At 41.7% G+C, this 18,915-nt stretch overlaps 1 protein-coding gene across 2 annotated transcripts in view; it reads left to right on the top strand.

Moving 5' to 3' along the window:
* Positions 1-18,915, top strand: part of MAPKAPK3 (MAPK activated protein kinase 3) — a 90,284-nt gene that overhangs the window by 59,051 nt on the left and 12,318 nt on the right. For both annotated transcript variants that reach the window (XM_007499917.3, XM_001378787.4), the window contains exons 3-6: positions 7,495-7,634; positions 12,533-12,597; positions 13,312-13,391; positions 14,530-14,653. In XM_007499917.3, coding sequence (XP_007499979.2) covers positions 7,495-7,634; positions 12,533-12,597; positions 13,312-13,391; positions 14,530-14,653 — 409 coding nt within the window. The remainder of the gene's footprint in view (positions 1-7,494; positions 7,635-12,532; positions 12,598-13,311; positions 13,392-14,529; positions 14,654-18,915) is intronic.

Below are 18,915 nucleotides of genomic sequence, written 5' to 3'. Positions count from 1 at the left end.
GGACAGTAATTGATATATACTAAGAGAAAGAATTTCCTCACTGAGAGTTCCCTATGTTGAAGAAATTACAGGTCAGAATGTATGTATATCTGCATGTATGTATGTGTACATATACATATGCATGTATATGTGTAGTATATACGATACACACATATAATCTATGAGTTTATTAAATGTACTCCATCTACTTTGTTTTTCCAATGTGGATTACTAGACCACTCCCTTTAGCAACCATCAATACCATTGAGGAAACCCAGTAATATGCTGGGGCTTTCTATAATCAGCACAATATCCTCTACAAACAGATGCATCTATATACATCTTTCCATCATCACCAAGATATCTTCTCATTTGGATTTGGCACAGGACAGCCTCCATGACCTGGTGACTTTGGAAAAGCTTATGTCTCCTTTTTATGCCTCATTTGATACTCAGTGGATTTCCAAACAGAGCTATCTCCAACAGAGCTAGTCTCATGGCATTGAATAATTTTGCTATAGATGTAGGAGATACTTTGTCTAAGAAAAGTCTTTAAGATGTGCTTTTCTAAGGACAAGTGTTTTTGTTTTGTTTTGGTGATCAGCAAATGTTGGACCCAGTACAATTTTGCATTCTCTATACCTTTAAATCAACTATGTTACTTTGAAGATGGTATCTACAATAGAAAATCGTCTTTATAAGCCTTCCTGTTCCCTTCCTGTGTTTTCATCAAGGATGCCCCTTGTACACGTGTAGACCATTCTCATTTAGATTTTTTTAGAGATGAGAAAATGGGCATCTACTATTGATTTTGTCTTGGCTACCTTTTTGAGGGGGCATTATTGTTTTGAGGTGGGTACTATTCATTTGGAATTGTGTCTTTTCCTCCCTTTATCATTCTCTTGGAATAGTTATCTGAGGATTAAGTAAAAAGCATCCCCAAGTGCTTTTAAAATTGTGCTGCCTCCAGCATCAGAGACCAGTAGGTTTCTCCTACTTGTACTTGGCCAGTCCATCCATGCTTCCTGACTTCATTTTCTTAAGTGCCATTGCCTCAGTAAATCTAGTACTGGATAAGGCAGTTCAAATGTGGTAGTTGCATTCTTGTCACTGCTGAGAACAGAGCACCATAATTATTTAGAAGCTGAAGTGGGAGATTTTTTGGAAAGGAACTCAGCCACTTTCAGTAGGCTATAAATAATGAGCCAATGAATCAGTGCCCAGATATTTAACTATCTGAGCAGGCATTTTACTGTTGCTTTCCTGGAATCGCCTCCTCACCATCACAAAAACCAGAGTCACTGACCCCAGGAGAGTATTTTTGAAACTCTACCACCTATAAAGATGGCAACCATTTACAGACAGACCATTCTTCAAAACTTTTCAGTGGCAAAGCTATATCCCAAATTCTTTAAGAAAATAAGGACTGATAAAAAGGAGTACTTTGTGAAGAAAGAATTGGTTATTGATTGATTATAAATCTGGAAAGCTTTATGGAGCTGTAAAAGTGCATCTCTTTTGACTCTCAAAACTCCAACAGTGCCAGTTGTGGCAGAGCTTCCATCCCCTTTAGTTGGATACACCCCCCTCCTCTTTTGTGAGTCTCTATTCAAATCTTTAAATCAATTTAAGGTTTAACCTAAGAACTGTGCCCACTCCAGCTACAGTGATAGACTGAATGATGGACTGTCTTTGAAAGTACTGATGACAGCTATAACTCTCCCACAAGGCAAACCCAGATCACTTCTCAAAAGCAGTCATTGGCTAAAAGGCTAATGATGGGATTTTTTTAGTCAAAATGCTTTAGCTAACAAAGTTCTCTAGAATACACTGTTTTCTAAGTATTCTAGTATAATTAAAAGTGATTTTTTGCTCTCTGTGGCCAGTCTTTCTTATATTCCTCAAACTCAGATTAGTAAGTCATTATAATAACCCATTTTAAAATTGTGCCCACCACCATTAATCATCAGACATTTATTTAGCATCTACCACGTGCCAAGCACTGTTCTAGACATTGAGCTCACAAAAATAAAAAATGAAACAATCATTATCCTCCAAGAAACTGACATTCTATTAAGGAAGATGTGCATAAAGAAATCTATGCAAAATATGGCAGACACAACTTCCCTTCTCTAGTCTAGCTGACCTGAGTCAACTTTCCTATTGCCTTTTATTCTTCCCTATATATCTGGAATCACACCAGAAATTTAATGAGATAATTTTAATTAGCATCTTATGCTACCAAAGTCTCTCCCCTAAAGTCTTCCTTCATGTCGTGGAGGTGAGCCTGGATTCTTGGAGTATCTACTGGTGGAATTAAAGCTCAGGCAGGTCTCACATGTTAGAAGGACTTCAAGGGTAGGTTTGCAATGGATTGTGGGACTGCCAACAGGGTCCATTTTTGTAGGTTTAGCCATAAGGTAATGAATTTGTTTGACCATAGCGATTAATGGAGGCTACTCAGGGATAGTGGAGCTATGTAATGTGTGTTGGTGAAGAGAACCTTTACATTGATGAAGCAAGGGTCCTTCTCATAAAGAAATATTCACTCTAGAACACTGGACAAGGTGAATGTATGTAAGTGATTTAGTACCTTCTGACATGAAGATTTATGTAACTTTTAGAGCAGTTTTTTTTAATGGGTTGTTTCCCAATTGGAGTGGGAATTATTTATGCAGCTAAAATGGAATGATGATGTCTCAGTTTGATTACTTCTTGTCTGGAATTAACTCTGAGATGTAACTGATTGTCATATTTTTTGTTTTGCTTTTATAACTTATTTCTCAGATCACATCATGTCTTCTCTTTTCTTTCTGTAAGTATTGGATGGCCTTTGACCAAAACCAGTTAAATTGTAATACACCCTGTCACTTCGGGTATGGGAATGCCATGTACGTCTTTGTAGCATGGCTTCAGTGCCTGGAAAATGGGGGTTGGCAGGGGCAATGATTTCACCATCCAGAAGAAGAATGGAAAAGGTTCCCTTGTCTCCATTTGGAATGTAGTATATGTATTCGTGGGCAAAAGGGGAGTTGTGATATGATGTGGCACAGGAAACAAGTTCCAAGTAAGCCAGTGGATCTTCTCTCTCCAAGTTCCTGATGCTTTTTGGATAAGGTGAGGGACAAGAACCTGAAGATCTAAGGCAGTAACTGTTCTCTGCTCAGGGATGGCTTCCTACCAGGGAAGGGCTCTCATCATTTTAGGTAGATGAGAGATTCTTAAACCACTCTAAGAACAAAAGGAATCCGAATTCTTTTCATAATGGAAAAATATATGTCATAATATACTAGTGGCATGAGGATAAGGAGTTGGGTATTGAAATCAACCACAGGCCACTATCATGATTTCCCAGGAGTTGTCAGTTGTGGTCTGTCAGCACAGCTAGTATACATATCATGCAAAGACTGGTGGGCAGTTCTAGGGAAGAAACTGAGGGGAACTTGGTTTCATTCATTCTTTCTTCTTGGAATCAGTCTGTCCAGCAGCATTTTTTTCAGAAACTATAATGTATTCAGAGGCCATCGAAGATGATACAAAGTTTTCTCCTAATAACAGTTTGCATTTCTGTAGTATTTCAAGGCTTATTCTGTTAGGTTATATTTTATATTATATTATTTACACATTATATTACATAATATCTTCATCCCTATTTTGTAATTGAGAAAATTAAGGTTCAGAGATTTGAAATGACTTGCCAAGAGTCACACCACTAGGAAATGTCACAGCCAGGCCTCCAGCTCTGGGAAGCTTTCCATTATGGTAGGCTACCAGTCCCTTACGTTCAAGGACCATCTTTACAATGTAGTGAGAGACAAGACTCTTGTTAAAATATAAGTTTCCTGAGGACAGGTTTTAGTTTCTTTCTGTATATATTTGCATTCCTATTGTTTAGCACAGTGCTTGGCACTTAGCAAGCAATTAATAAATGCTTATTGACTTGACATATAACCTAGGGAATAAGGAAAAGTCGGGTGACTTAGGTCCTGATTTTGACCTGGTTTTGACAAAGTAGCAGTACAACCTTGGGCAAATCCCTTCCCCTCTAGATTTCTGCTTCACCATTTGTAAAATGACAGGGTTCCATCAAGATCACTTAGACTTGACATCCCTTGTACAATGGTTCAGGGTTCCTCCCAGTTCTAATGGTTTATGACCCAAGTGCTAATGGTAGGAATTAGAAAATGCAAGAGGAGTTCAGAGGAGAGATTGCAGATTACAGGAAGGATTTGTGGATAGGCTGGGACTTCTTCAGACAATGAGGGATGAATAAAAGAGGCAGGAAGGAGCAAGGCAATCCATGAAGGGGAGCAATTTGAGCCAGGACTCAACAGTGGGGATATACCTGGCCTGTGCGAGGTACGTAGAGTGAAGGACATCTGGATTATAGTGCTGTCATGGCATCATAGAAAGAATGCCACCAGATCAAGTTAGGCAATCTAGGCTCTAGACTCATCTCTGCCATTTTTAGGCATGTGACTTTGGGTAAGTCAGTGCTCTGTGTCTCAGTTTCCTGTTGTGTAAGAAGGATATTGTAGCTTTGTCAAACTCAAGGATAAATTGGAGACAGTGAACACAAGGAGAGCTCTCACATTAAATGGGATCAGGAAAAGTTTTTTGCAGAAGGTAAATTTTAACTAAGTCATGAAGGAAGCCAGGGAGGTCAGGAGGGGGAGATGAGGAGAGACAGCATCTCCAGGGCCAGGAAAGAGCCAGAGAGAATGCTCGGAGTGCCTCATTCAGGGAAAGGTCAGTAGCTAATAAAACCGAGTGAAGATCCTCTCTCCCCCAGCCAGCCCCAGAATGGAGAGGCAACATTTGTCCCAGGCCTGCTGTCTGGTCAACAGTAATCTGTAGGAACCACAGGAGGCTTCTTGAGGCTAGGCATTACCTTCTCATGTACTGGCAGAAAAGAGTCACCAGGGAACGGAAGGGTCAATGGGGCAAAAATAAACATTCCCTCTTTATAAAGTCATATCACCAACCCAGGGCCTCACAGCTGCTCCCTTGCTGGTGTCTGCTTTGGCACAGAAGAGTCCAAGAAGACTCATCTTCCCAAGTTCAAATTGGCCTTAGACACTTAAGAGCTTTGTGACCTTGGGTAAGTCACTTCACCTTGTTTGCTTCAGTTTCCTCATCTGTAAAATGAGCTGGAGAAGGAAAAGGCAGACCACTCCAGTATCTTTGCCAAGAAAACCCCAAATGGGGTCATGAAGAGTCAGAAAAATTGCAAAGGACTGAACAACAAAAAAGAGTAACCCATGACTGGCACCTGTCTTCTGGCCACGCAATCTCTGTTGGCACCTCCTAACATTTAAATAGCATTTTTGGCTGCCACAAACTGTTGGTTAATATTGTTTGCAATCCAACAAACCACCCCCCACCCTGAATTTTTCTCACATGAATTGCTAACTAGCCATTCTCCTCCATTTTGCACTTGTTTGCCCAATTTTTTGAAAACCTAATTGAGGACATTTTATCCCCATTCAATTCATCTTATTAGGTTTCAGCCTCTCAAGATGATCATACAGAGTAACATCTGGGGCCTAGGAGGGAGTCACTGGGTCTGCTCAGCTCATTGGGTCATAGCAGGAGGCCAGGCTTTCGGATGTGATCTCGGTATGATCCACTTAGCTCTGCTCTGTGTCCCAGAACCACACAAATGCACTCCCTTGGTCACAAGGCAAGCCAGATCAAAACCTGCAGTGAGCAGCAGCCCAGTATGGTAGAAAGAGCCCTGGCCTTGAAGTCGGCAGGCCTGGATTTCTAGTCTCTGTGTGACCCATGGCTAGTGGCTTCATCTTTTCTAGCCTTGGTTTCCCCATCCATAAAATGGGGGTAAGAGTGCTTGCCCCGCTCCCTTTACAGAATAAAGCAAGGCGATGGATGCAAAGACACTTTGGAAAGTTGAAAGCATCCGACTGAGCTCTGCTTTTAAAATCAGCCTAGATTCTGGGCTCTCAGACTTAGTCTCTGTATGCTTTGGGGCAAATCACTTGACCTCTTTAGACTCCAGCTTCTTATAAAATAGGGATAATAATACCCATACTAATTACCTTTCAGGCTTGCTAGAAATCCCCAGTGAGACAGTGGGCATAAAGTAATAGAGAAATGTGAGGTGTTATAATAATATTATGTGTGTGTGTGCATGCAATACATATATAAAACAATATCCAAAGCAGTTAGGTGGTGCACTGCATAGAAGAAGGCTGGACCTGCAGTCAGGCAGATTCATCTTTCCAAGTTCAAATCCAGATGTGAGACCCTGAGCAAGTCACTTAATCCTGCTTGCCTCAGTTTCCTCATCTGTAAAATGAGCTGGAGAAGGAAATGACTGCAGTATCTTTGCCAAGAAAACCCCAAATGGGGTCACAAAGAATCAGACATGACCCAAAACAACCCAACTACACAACAGCTCAGTGAGGCAGGTCATGCCTGTTTTATTATTTACATTTTGCAGACTGAGTTCCCCAGATGTGAAGGGAATTGCCCAAGAAATTCAGCTAGTAAATTCTGAAGCTAGGACCCAAGTCCAGCTCATTGGACCCCAATGAGACATGACAGCTTGCTGTGTATTGATGCCTGAAGAGGTCACATCCCCTTCTCCCAAATCTGTGCCCTCCCCTTTAGGCACAGAAAGTACTTTCAAGTCATTAACAAAGAATTAACAAACTTATATTGTTGGCTTTGGTTCCAGAAGGGTCATAATGATCATGGCTCTTATGGATGTACGTAGTAGATTCACTTCCATTGTTTGCAGGTATCAGCCAGTGCAGGTGTGCATCACTATTGTCATTACACACATCCAGTAGAGATCGAGTGCCTTGGCCAAGAAACCTCAGCCCAGAGATTCCCATAAAGGTCTTCCAGATCTACTTTCAGTTCCTATAAATGCAGGGGATTGTGATTATTCAATGGGAATCCTTCTTATCACAGAAGAACAGTCCAAATCAATTTAAGTCAAATCTAGCATTTATTAAGGATCGATATTGTGCCCTAAGAACTGGCGATGACTGAAGTTGTGGCTGGCCTGGGGGTCCTTCCTAAAGCGGAGGTTTTTGGAGAAAGTAGACATGAAGGGAGGGACAAACGGGGTAGAGGGAACTTCCAGGATGCGAATTATAAAATGAACTTCTAGGATGGAAAAGTTTCTAGGAAAAATTGGAGGAAATCCGGAAATAAAGCCTGGAAAGGAATGAAGGAATTCATTTCAACACGTATTTATTGTGTGTAGAACACTCAGGGAAATACGTGATGTTTAGCTAATATATCAATATAGATAAATATAATCTATAATGCTGCAAGCTGAGTCTCAGAGAAATGCTGTGTGAGGTCCAGATTTGCTGTGGTCTGGGAGAATCAGGCTCAAAGAGAATTTCTGCCCAGGAGGAGTTGCCGTGGGAAACCCTTGGCTTTTTAGAGAGAGCTGGCAGAGATCATTGGGGAAAAGAGGCAGTAAAGGGCAGTGTGAAGACCTCAGCCTGAACCTTTCTGTGCCCCTCTTCTCATTTCTAGCTCCTGTATGAGAGTCCCAAGGCTCGTCAGGAAGTGGAACACCATTGGCAAGCCTCAGGTGGGCCCCATATTGTGCGCATCATGGACGTGTATGAGAACATGCACAACAACAGGCGGTGCTTCCTTATTGTCATGGAATGGTAAGGTCCCAATGGTCCAGCCCTGAAGCAAACCTGCATTCCTGCCCAGCCAATCCCCCCACCCCACCCCCAGGATACCAGGATACAGGGAATGTAGGCAGGTAGTAAGCAGAAGCTGGGAAGGGTGAGTAAGTCTCCTGATTACCAGCTTAATCTTTGCACTTAACTCTCTAGCCTAGGATCCCAGGAATATTAGATACTAAAATGGTAGAGATGGAAGGGCCCTTGCAATAGAGAGGCTTGCCATGATTTCCTCAGGGATGTCCTCCCCAGAGCCCCAACATCACTTTGCATTTACTCTTTATTTTCTTTGTCTACACTTAGATGTATATGTGTTGTTTTTCCTCATAAGAATATAAGTTCCTTAAGGGCAGACTGTTTTGTTTCTATACTCACAGTGCTTGGCACACAGCAGGCATTTAATAAATGTTTATGGACTGGAACTAGAATATCATAGAATTCTATAGTTGGAAGGCACCACAGAAACTATCAAGTCCAATCCATACCCAAGAAAATCCTGACTCTAACAGAGCTTTCCAATGTTTATTCAGTCTCTACTGAATACCTTAGAGGAGAGGGATCTAATCATCCCCAAGGCAGCCCAGTGCACTTTCAGATAACCTCTGATTGTTAGAAAGTATTTCCTTAAATCATTCTTTTTTTTTAATTGTTAACTTTTAACCTATTTCCCCATGTTTACATATTTCATTTTCTTTCCTTTCCTTCTCTCCTCTCCCCTTCTGGATCCAATAAGCATTTCCACTGGGTTATACAAATCCTAACATCATTCCTAAATGTACTTCTTTGCTATTTTATTTCTACTGGTTCATTTATTTCTACTGATTATGCTCTCTGGAGCCAAAGCAAATAAGTCTATTCTCTCTTCCACAAACCCTTACCTGTGTCTTCTCTAGGCTAAACATCTCCAACTACTTCAGCCAATCCCTGTATGACATGGACTCAGGGCACTTCACCAACCTGGTTGCCTTTCTCTGAATGCCTGCTTATTGCTGTTCTTCCTAATCTTAGGTACCCAGAATTGAACTCCAAATGTGGTCCAACCAGGGTGTAGTATAGAGTTTAGTGTCAGCTGGAAGTTGTACCTATCTTCACATTGCCCAAGATTTCATTAGCTTTATTGGCTGCTATGCCACATGACTGATCCTGTAGTCCTCTTTCAAAACAAAACAAAACTATAAAAATGTATTTTTTTAATTCTTACCTTCCATCTTAGAATCAATACAATGTATTGATTCCAAAGCAGAAGAGTGGTATGGGCTAGGCAATGGGAGTTAAGTGATTTTCTCAGAGCCACCCAGCTAGGAAGTCTGAGGCAAGATTTGAACCCAAGCCCTTCCATCTCCAGACTTGACTTTCAATCCACTGAGCCACCTAGCTGTCCCCTTGAGAACATATTATTAAAAGGATGGTTAAGGGACATTCAGAAAATAAAGAGATTGTCAAAAAGAGCCATTGTGCTTTCATCAAGATCAAGTCAATGCTAGATCAATCTCTTCTCCTTTTTCAGAAAGTCACTAGACTGGTAGGCTGCCATAGATGTAGCTTGCCTAGATTTTAGCAGCCTTTTATTAGCCTTTGCATGTTGTTCCAGGGTGAGAGAGAGGAGACAAAAATATGGAGATTTTTGAGTGAAATAAATGGTTGGATCTAAAACTGGTTGAATGGCTGAACTCAAAGAGTAGGCATTGGTGTTTCAAAGTCCTATCAGAAGAAGGTCTTCAATGAAAGGCTACAAATACCTTTACTTAATCCCATGCTGCTCAACCTTTTGCTTAGATAAAGATGTAAATGATATGCTTATCAGATCTGCAGATGACCCAGAGTTGGACCAGGCATGTAACATATGATATAGGATCCAAAAATATTGGGCTCAAAGAAGACAAAATTTAATAGAGATAAATGTAAACTATTAAGCTTAAGAGTTTAAAAAGTTGATTTTTAGATCTTCCTAAAAAGATCTCTGTGTGAGTCAACAGAGTGATATGGAAATCAAAAGAAATACTGTGATCTGAGAAACAGTGGGCCAGAATGAGCAAGCAAGTACCTCCCCTATCATTGCCAACCCAACCAGCCCACCCCAATCCTGGCACGGCTCTTGCAGTGTATATGGCGACTCCAATGTCATTGCTATGAAGAAGAGTGTTGTAACAGATCTGAAAAAGTTTTACCTATAGAATCTACTACAGTCTCCTGCTAACTGGAGCTCTTCAAGTACAGATCTTTTTTGACTCCCCAGGCTCTTCATTCCTATAGTAAGATGTTACTTTGGGAGATTTCTTAGTTTTCCTATGTCTGCAGTGCTATGACATGAAATGAGTTGTCACTGTTCAAAGGAAAGAGATTTCTGAAGCCTTCACAGAAATTTAGCCCAGAACAATGTGCCAAGTTAATCACATACATTTCTGCTTTTGTCAAACATTCACATCTTCCTTTTCATCAATTATTGTTCTGTACCCAGAATACAACAATGAAATATTTGGTTTAAAATGTAAAAAAATTAAATTTAAAAAGGAGAGAAGCATAATATTCAGTCCTGCCATACCTGCCAATTTCTGGAATATGATGCTTCATTCTGAGCACTCCAGTTTGGGAAGGACATTCCTTAAGCTAGAATAAGGCAAGGTAAACAGGATGGCACAGGAAAATCAGCTGAGAAACTGACAATGCTTACTCAGAAAAGATTTTCTCAGGGGCGACACAAGAGCTGTCTTCAGGTGTTTGAAGGTCTGGCATATGGAGGAGGGATTAATGAGATGTGTTCTATTCTGTCTTAGAGGGCAGGAACTTAGAAGAATGGGGTGAAAATGCAAAAGGACAGACAGGCTTGATATAAGGAAAAGCTGGCTAAGAATTGCCTGATTCAAGAATGAAATGAGGTACTTCCATGGCTGACGGATCTCCCGTCTCTCTATGTCTTTAGGCAGAGGCTGAAGAGTATGTTGTGGAATGGATTTTGACTGGATCCAGTATAGATTGAACTACCTGGCATCTGTGGCCCTTCCAAACCTGATAGTTTGTCTTTGATCCTGTGATCCTTCATGACTTGCCTCCTCATTTCCTCCTCACTTCATGCTTTGGATCTCAGCTGCCTCAGTCTTCCCCATTCCTCTCCTCCTCTTCCTCATCCCGGCCTCATTTCTTTTCTATTTCCCCTCTCTTCTTCCTCCCTTCATTTCCTACTTATTGCCTGTCTTATCTCCTCTTCCTCGTCTCCCCTTTCTTCTTTCTCTCCTTTTCTTTCTCTCTGCAGTCTTCTCACTGAGATCTCCATCCAGCTCTAGATTAAGTATCTCAAACCAGTTCTGCCCCTCCGAGTCCCACTAGCCAGCATTGGTGAATTGTGTTTCTATGCTGAGGGACTTTGAAAAGAAGAGAGATGAAAACCAATCTATCAACAAACATTTATTAAGCGCTCCACATATGTCAGGCATCATGCTAAGTGCTGGCAAAAAACAAACAAAACCGAACCCAGTCCCTGCACTCTAGGAGCTTACATCTACTGAGAGAGATAATGTGGGAACATACCAGAAAATACAAAGTAAACAGAAGGCAACCTTAGAGAGGGATGGACCAGTCTCTGAAGGAGTAGGGGACCAGCAAGGGCCTTCTGCAGAAGATGGCTTTGACCTCATTCTTGAAGGAAAGTGGGGATTCTAAGAGAAGTGAAGAGGGAGAGCATCCTTAATCATGGAAGACAGAGAGAAGATGGGACCATGTATGTGAGGAACGTTAAGTAAGCCAATCTGGCTGGCTTGTAGAGAGTGTAGAGGGTAGTAATGTGTACGGATGTTGGAAAGATTGGAAGGACTCAGCTCATAAAGAACTTTAAATTCCAAAAAGACAGTTTAAGTTTCACCTGGAGGTGATGGGGAGCCACTGGAGTTTGATTGAATAGAGTAGTCATATGGTTATAAGTTGGGATTTAGGAAAATCACTTTGATGATTGTCTGGATGATGAATTGGAGTAGGGAGAGACTTAAAGTGAGGAGACCAGCCAGGATTATTTTGCAATAATCCAGGGGAGAGGTGGTGAGAGTCCAAATTGGAGAGGTAGCTGTATGAGTGGAGATAAGAGAACATATGTAAGAAATATTATGGAGACAAGAATTTTGGCAGCTGATTGGATATGTGGGATGAGTGAGTGACGAGTCAAGGCTGTATTCTGTGACTGTCAGCTGACTAATGGTGCCCTCCACACAAATGAGGACATTCAGTTTTTTTTAACCCTTACCTTCCATCTTAGAATTAATACTGTTGATTGGTTCCAAGGCAGAAGAGTGGAAAGGGCTAGGTACTGAGAGTTAAGTGACTTTCCTAGTGCCACACAACCAGGAAGTATCTGAGGTCAGATTTGAATCCAGGACCTCCAGTCCCTGGACCTGTCTCTCAAGCCAAAGAACCTAACTGCCCCTAAGACATTCAGTTTCAATAGATCTCAAACTCATTGAGTTGAGATTGAAGTCTCAGGAGATTTGAGATATCAAATAGGCAGTTTGTGATGTAGGATTTTATAATCTAAGGAAATATCCACCCCAGGTGTTTGAGGACAGTGGCTATTGATGGAAAAGAAAATGAACTGCTTATCAAAGGAGACTTAAAATGTTCCTATTCTTCTGTCCCCCTGCTTCTCTCCAATAGCAGGCAATGGAGACCACTTTTCTCCAAGACCTTTCTTTTGTTGGGGTGAGTGGAGAGGGAGAGGAAAAAACAAAAGATCCTAAACACTTAGCCCTAGGGAAGGTCTAGTCTTTTAGAGTCATGCTAACCAGCCTTGAGGAAGTTTACCCTTCCATTTCTGTCACCCATTCCCTGTCCCAACAGGGTACTCCCACAGTCAGTTTACCTGCCCTTCAGTGATGGGTCCCCCTCTCTTGCAGCATGGAAGGTGGTGAGCTTTTTAGCAGGATCCAGGAGCGAGGCGACCAGGCTTTCACCGAAAGAGGTATGGGATTTCTGACAGGTCACCCAGTAGAGCCTGGGGAGAGTGCTAGTTCCTGCCTGCACTTCAAATCTATCATTCAGTCCAGAAGGAACCACCTTTTCCCCATATTTTCTTTTTCTCTAAAACCCAAGCTCAAGGAAGAAGTCAAAACATTTATCCAACATTCCTTCCAAATTTAAATTCTCTTGTCCTACTTTTTCAGCCCTTGCTATTTTTCAGATCCATTTGGTCTGGAAAGGTTCAAGCTTGGGAGAAGTACAGATATATCCTTGGAGGGCAAACCCCTAATATGGGGAAATATTGGATGTTTATTGATCATTTTTTCTTATGAAAGATTTCATGGCCTCTTCCAAATTGCCATTTAGTGTCCCTATCAGAATGCAGACAAAGAGACTATGGAAATGATACCTCACCAAGAGCCAATCTAAGAGCCAAGATGGATGCCATCTTGTTCCTACTTTCTAGTGAATGTCTATTGCTATGGAATCCTCACATATGTTCTGGCAGGCATCCAAACCATGCCTGTGAAGGCCAGCAGCTGGAGCTAAGTTTCGTTTGACTCACTTGGGCAGTCTCTCTGTGGCCCTGGGTAGATTGGGTTTCCCTACACTAATGCCATATTACTGAGAGTTTGGAGAGCTGGGGAAGTCAGAGAACTGAACTTGACCTTAACCTTTCATAAATGGAATTTAACTAACACACTTATACCTCCAGAGGCCTCGGAGATCATGAGAGACATTGGCACAGCCATCCAGTACCTGCATGCCATGAACATTGCCCACCGAGATGTCAAGGTGAGAGCATCCTAGCTCCAGAATGGTAACAGGCTCAGAGAACACTGCTGGTTGGCACACTGTGCCAACTGCCAGAGGAGTCCTGAAACAGTCTCAACCATCTCAAGGACTAAGGCTGGTGTGGGCATCATCTTTAGACTTAACAGCCACCAGAGAAATTTAGAGTATCACCTACTGGCAGACAGAAGCAAGAGATGATAGGTTTCTGTCACCTTGAGAATGGTCCTACAAAGCATGGGACCTCTTGCTTACAGACTCTTTGTCGCTCCCTGTTACCCAAAGGATAGAATCCAAATTCTTTTTACTAACATTAAAAATCCTCCATAAAGGGACTCCTGTTCAATTCAATTCAGCAATCATTTAAACACCTACTGTATGCAGAGTACTATGTTGCATCCTAAGGGAGTTGCACAAATTTTATATAACCCTCTTGGAGCTCATAGATAACTCTTATTCACACCTTTACATTATAAGTATAATAGAGTTTCATCACAATATCCCACTTGTACCCCATTTAACAGTAACCAGTCATCTCCACTATAGCTTAAGATACCCTCTACTCTATCCAAACTGATCTGCTTACTGCTCCCCTTCCATATATTTGCTTTCTGATCTCTATGGCGTTGCTTTCACATTTCTACTTGCTTGGAATTCCCTTCCCCATATTTCCCTACATCCCATTTTCCCTGAAATGTTTAGCTAAAGTTTTCTCTGACTCCTCCCAACCTTAGATAACCTTCCTGAACTCTTTCCATATTACTGTCTGAATCTCTCCCCCGGGCTCTTCTTAGAGGAACATGCTACTACTATCCCCACTGGGAGTTAATATTTTATGTAATTGAGTATCAAGTAGAGGGCCCAGAGTGTCCTAAGACTGGGTAGGAAGAAGGCAGACTTTACAAAGGGCTGGTTATTCTTATTGGTGACTTTGGGAAATAGAGAGAAGTGAATATTGATGGATAACATCCAGAAGGGGCTGAAGCTTATACCCATGTGTCTAAGTGAATTTCCATCTATCCCCTTTCCATCCTTCCTGCATGATGAGAAGGTCTGTGGTAAGGCTTTGCTCCTTCCCCTTTAATCCCTTGAAATATTCTCCTACTTCTGTTATATCATTATTTTTTCTTTCCTATCACAGCCAGAAAATCTGCTCTATACATCCAAAGGAAAAGACTCAGTACTCAAGCTTACGGACTTTGGATTTGCCAAGGAAACCACTCAAAATGCCCTACAGACACCCTGCTACACACCTTATTATGTGGGTGAGTCCTAAGTAGCTAGCACCCTACCAATCCCCCCTGCCAAACAGAACAATATTCATAGAATAATCACAAGATCATAGGTTTTAGAGTTGGAACTTGGAGCCCATGTAATCCATCCCCCTCAGTTTATGAATGAGAAGTCTCAGGTGAGACCCAAAGAATTCGCATGACTTGCCTGTGGTCATAGAGATAGTAAACAACTGAATCAGATTTTGAACCAGAGTCATCTCACCCTGAATCATTACTTTTTTATGTCTAGGAATATATCTCCCCTTCCCCTAAAAATTCTGAGGCATAAGGGACCAGCGTCTGTCCTGACCCTCCTTTGGGAATAAAACATCAGCTTCTTGACCTAGCTCTCTGCCTTCTCCCCATTGTTGTCTTGCTACTAAGCACGTGCCAAAATAACCACATTAAGGGTAGGCATGACCCATCAAGTCAAGGAGTCAAATACCAAATCTCTATCTTCAAGAGGAGTTGTAGAAACATTTCCCCATATGTAGACTTTTATAATTGAAAATATTTCAATAAATTGGTATTTTTACCCATTTAGATTCTCCCTCCATCATGGCAGATATGAAATCATCCATACCTTTTCATCCTAAGAAACCTTTGACAATATCTTCCCATAAATCCTCTGCTGGGGGACTTCATTGTTATCCCCCTCCATCTCTGTATGACTCTTTCCCAGACATACATTTCTTGGGTGAGATCTTTTATACCACTTATGGTGAAGCAAATTTTTACTGGTCATATATTGTAGCCTGTCCATGTCTGACCTGCAACTTCTCTATGGCCCTTTGGGTAACCTATAAATAATTCTTTGGAGAACATTGGATTCCATGATGTTAAGTCATCGCCTAAAGAAGAATGATAAAAATATGGACCTTGTTTGAGAGAGAAGCTTAGGGTCTGTGCAGCTTCCCAATTTTAACAGCTTTTTTTCTGTCTAAGATTTGGATTCTGCTAGACCAAGTCTACTGGCTATCCATCCAAATTGCATGACCTAGTTGGAATAGGGAGGCTTCATCCATATGGTCCCAGCACGAATCACTTCTCTGTAGACTTAGTCTAAGGCTACATTTCTTCCTGTCTTTGTTTTCTTTTTTGTGTTAATTTTACTTTATCATATATCATATTGGGGACTAGAGTGCTAGAAAGGACTGGCGCATCCCAAGAAATGATGTTTCTTGCTTTGCTGCCTTTGTCATATTTAGGTAAAGCCAATTCTGCCCACTCCTATATCTGCCTCTCCAGGCAGAAACCATCCTCTCATTCTGCAGCAACTTGCTTTTTTATCCCCTGGTTATGTTGAGAATGAGAATGTAAAGGTTGATGTGATCTGCTTCAGTTTATTCATTGGACAGATCTCACATCCAATATGCCAGCTGCTTGAATTCGTGTTTGTAGGCAGTCCAAAGCCATAGCATCCTTAGCACCCTCCTTTTTTTGGCCACCATTACTTTCAGAGCAGCAGAGGGCCACCCTATTGGGAACTTTCTTGGGTTCATGCATTGCCATAGCCAAAGAATTCATTACCAAATGGCCAGCCTTCTGGCATTGAGCTTCTCCACACTTAGCAGGGCTAGTCCTCAGAAAACAGACACAGTCTGTCACAAGGACTGTAATTGGAAAACAAATAAGAAAAAAATCCTGGCTGTGAGTCATGCTTTTGAAATGTGGTAAAAGAATCTCATCAGCCAAAAGGGTTAACACCAAACTTGGGCTGTGTTTTTCATACTTTCCAAATTTTGTCTGAAATTTATATTATAGAAAAACACAGAAGATTCTACCAAAAATAAGACCTGGGCAGGAAATTCATTTTGGAGATGAGAAGAGAGAGCCCCAAGGTAGCTCAAAGCGGTACATAGAATGACAGATTGGGAGAGACCATCTTGTGCAACTTGTTTTTAACAGATGGGGAAAATGAGGTACATGGAGAGGAAGAGTCTTGCACTCTTGCTTAAGATCATTCAACTGTTTAAAAGTAGAGTCACAACTCAAATCCAGGCCTCCTGATTTCTAATCCAGTATTCTTTCCACTAGAAGGAGCAGACTCATCTTTTTCTTCCCTTCTAACCTACGGGGCAGTTTTTTTGGGCAATGGAGTTACTCAGGCCATAATTATCCAGCAGAGAAAAGCTCGAGTAGGAAATTAGTCCTGCCTCTGCTATTGAGTTGAAAGCTTAGGCAACTGAGGACTTTGTAACTCCGAGGCTTTAATGGTTCTTTTTCAAGATCCACAGCCTCCATGGGGTAGGGGAAGGGAAGCACAAATTCTGAGGGGCCTCAACCTTGACTCAGACTTTCTCAGCAGCAGGCTCTTTCCATGCCCTGAACATCCACCCATTCCTCAGAGATCCATTGGCATTTGGGAACTTCATGATTCAGTGTTCCAGGGCTGTGCTCATGCCTCTTAGAAAAAGGTGCCTTCTTTCCCAGATCTTGGCTTCCCCTAATGTTGCCTTAGCCTATTGAATGAAATCATCTCTGATGTTTAGGGAGAAAATCATAAATTTGGAGTTAGGAGTTTTGTTGTTGCTCAATTGTGTCTAACTCTTTGTCATCCCATCTGGAGTTTTATTGGCAAAGATACTGGAGTGGTTTGTCATTCCTTTCTTCAGCTCATTTTATAGAAGAGGTAACTGAGGCAAATGAGATTAAGTGACATGCCCAGGGTCACACAACTAGTATGTGTCTGTTGCAAGATTTGAACTCAAGAAGAGGAGCCTTTCTGACCTCAGGCCCAGCACTCATTGTGCTACCTAGCTTCTGAGTTCAGATCTCTACTCTAATGCTTATTCCCTGTGTGACTGAGTCAATCTCCTACCCTTTTCTGAACCTGTTTCCTTAACAATTCTATGGACATAACAGTCTCAACCATTTCATCATTATTGTGAACATTACTTGGGTATTAGCTAGGGAAACCTTGTGCTCTGCGGGCATAGGGAAAGGACAGGGGCAGAGGTGTTATCTGGAGATGGACAGTCACACACAGGCTGCTCGATGAAGTGATGGATATATTTACTTGGAGAAACCCAGCTAGAAAAGAAAGAGGAGATAGTGTTCCTGGAGTAAAATCTCCTTCCAAAAAGATCCCACTTTGCTAAACAGACAGACAAGAGGCTACTGCTGGGTTTTACAGATTTCTTTTTCTTGCAAGACAATTCCCCACAGATTCTTCAGTCTTTGAGTTTTAATGAGTTTGCTCCTCTGGAACATCACCTCTAAGACCAGCTCAAGCTCATCGAGTGCTCCCAGGGTTACAAAGCTTGCTGGTGACGTGCTTGCTTTATTGAGAGGCAGCAAAGGGCAGAGAAGAGATTTGAGTCTGAAGGATTGGATTTAAGGACAGCCTCTGTCCCTTAACCATTTGGACTTGTGTCTTCCAAGCCTGTTTATTTGTTTTTGTTTTTTCCCTTAGGCAAGACCTATGATTTTATTTATATAGGGAACTCAAGTTACGGAAACCCCTCGCAGATGGAAACTGAGAACTCGCCTCTAATTTGTAATCTCAGAGAGTTGCCTGGGCACATAGTTATATGTGCATGGCAGCCAGAGGATTTGAACCGAGGGCTGCTTGGCCCTAAGGTCATATCTCTCCCTCTGCCACCCCACCTTTTTATTAAATAGAGATCTGCTTATCTGCTAAATAGGGATGATAATATTTGCACTACCTATCCCACAAGGGTAATGAAAAAGTGCTTCTAAGCCTGAAAAGTTCTCTTGAAATGGGACTTATTTCCTCTTTCATTTGATTCACAAAAATTCACATAATGACAGAACCAGGATTCAAATTCATGATCTCTGACTTGGCATCTAAATTTAGATGCAACTTTTTGGGGTCGGAGTCTCTAAAATCAGGGTCACTTGTACTTAATTCCTTCTACCCTTTTTTTGAACTTACCCACAGAATGTGTGGACATGGCTGTGAGAGGCCATCCTGCCTCCTTAGGATTCCCCCCTTCCTCCAGGACCACCTCTGTGTCCTCCCCTCCCCCTCAGCCACTTTGGCACATCAGCTGGAATCCCTCTTCCACCGGAGAAAAGCGCGCTTCTTGTCAGCCAGTCCCAACAGACGCTTCTTGGCAGCCACTTCTAACTGAGCCACTTATCTGAGCAGAGGAGACTGGGGCTATATTTAAACCTATTTTCCCCCTTCTCTATTTTTGCATAAATTTGGTAATAGTGAGAGACACTGCATGGGCTCAAGTCTAAAACAAGTTTCCCAGTTGGGCCTGGTTCAATGACTTGATCAGTTC

This window comes from Monodelphis domestica, chromosome 7 (genome assembly GCF_027887165.1).
Source record: "Monodelphis domestica isolate mMonDom1 chromosome 7, mMonDom1.pri, whole genome shotgun sequence".
NCBI classification, from domain to species: Eukaryota; Metazoa; Chordata; class Mammalia; order Didelphimorphia; family Didelphidae; genus Monodelphis; species Monodelphis domestica.
The sequence above is the reverse complement of the archived record's forward strand: the minus strand, read 5'-3'. Positions and strand labels throughout refer to the sequence as shown.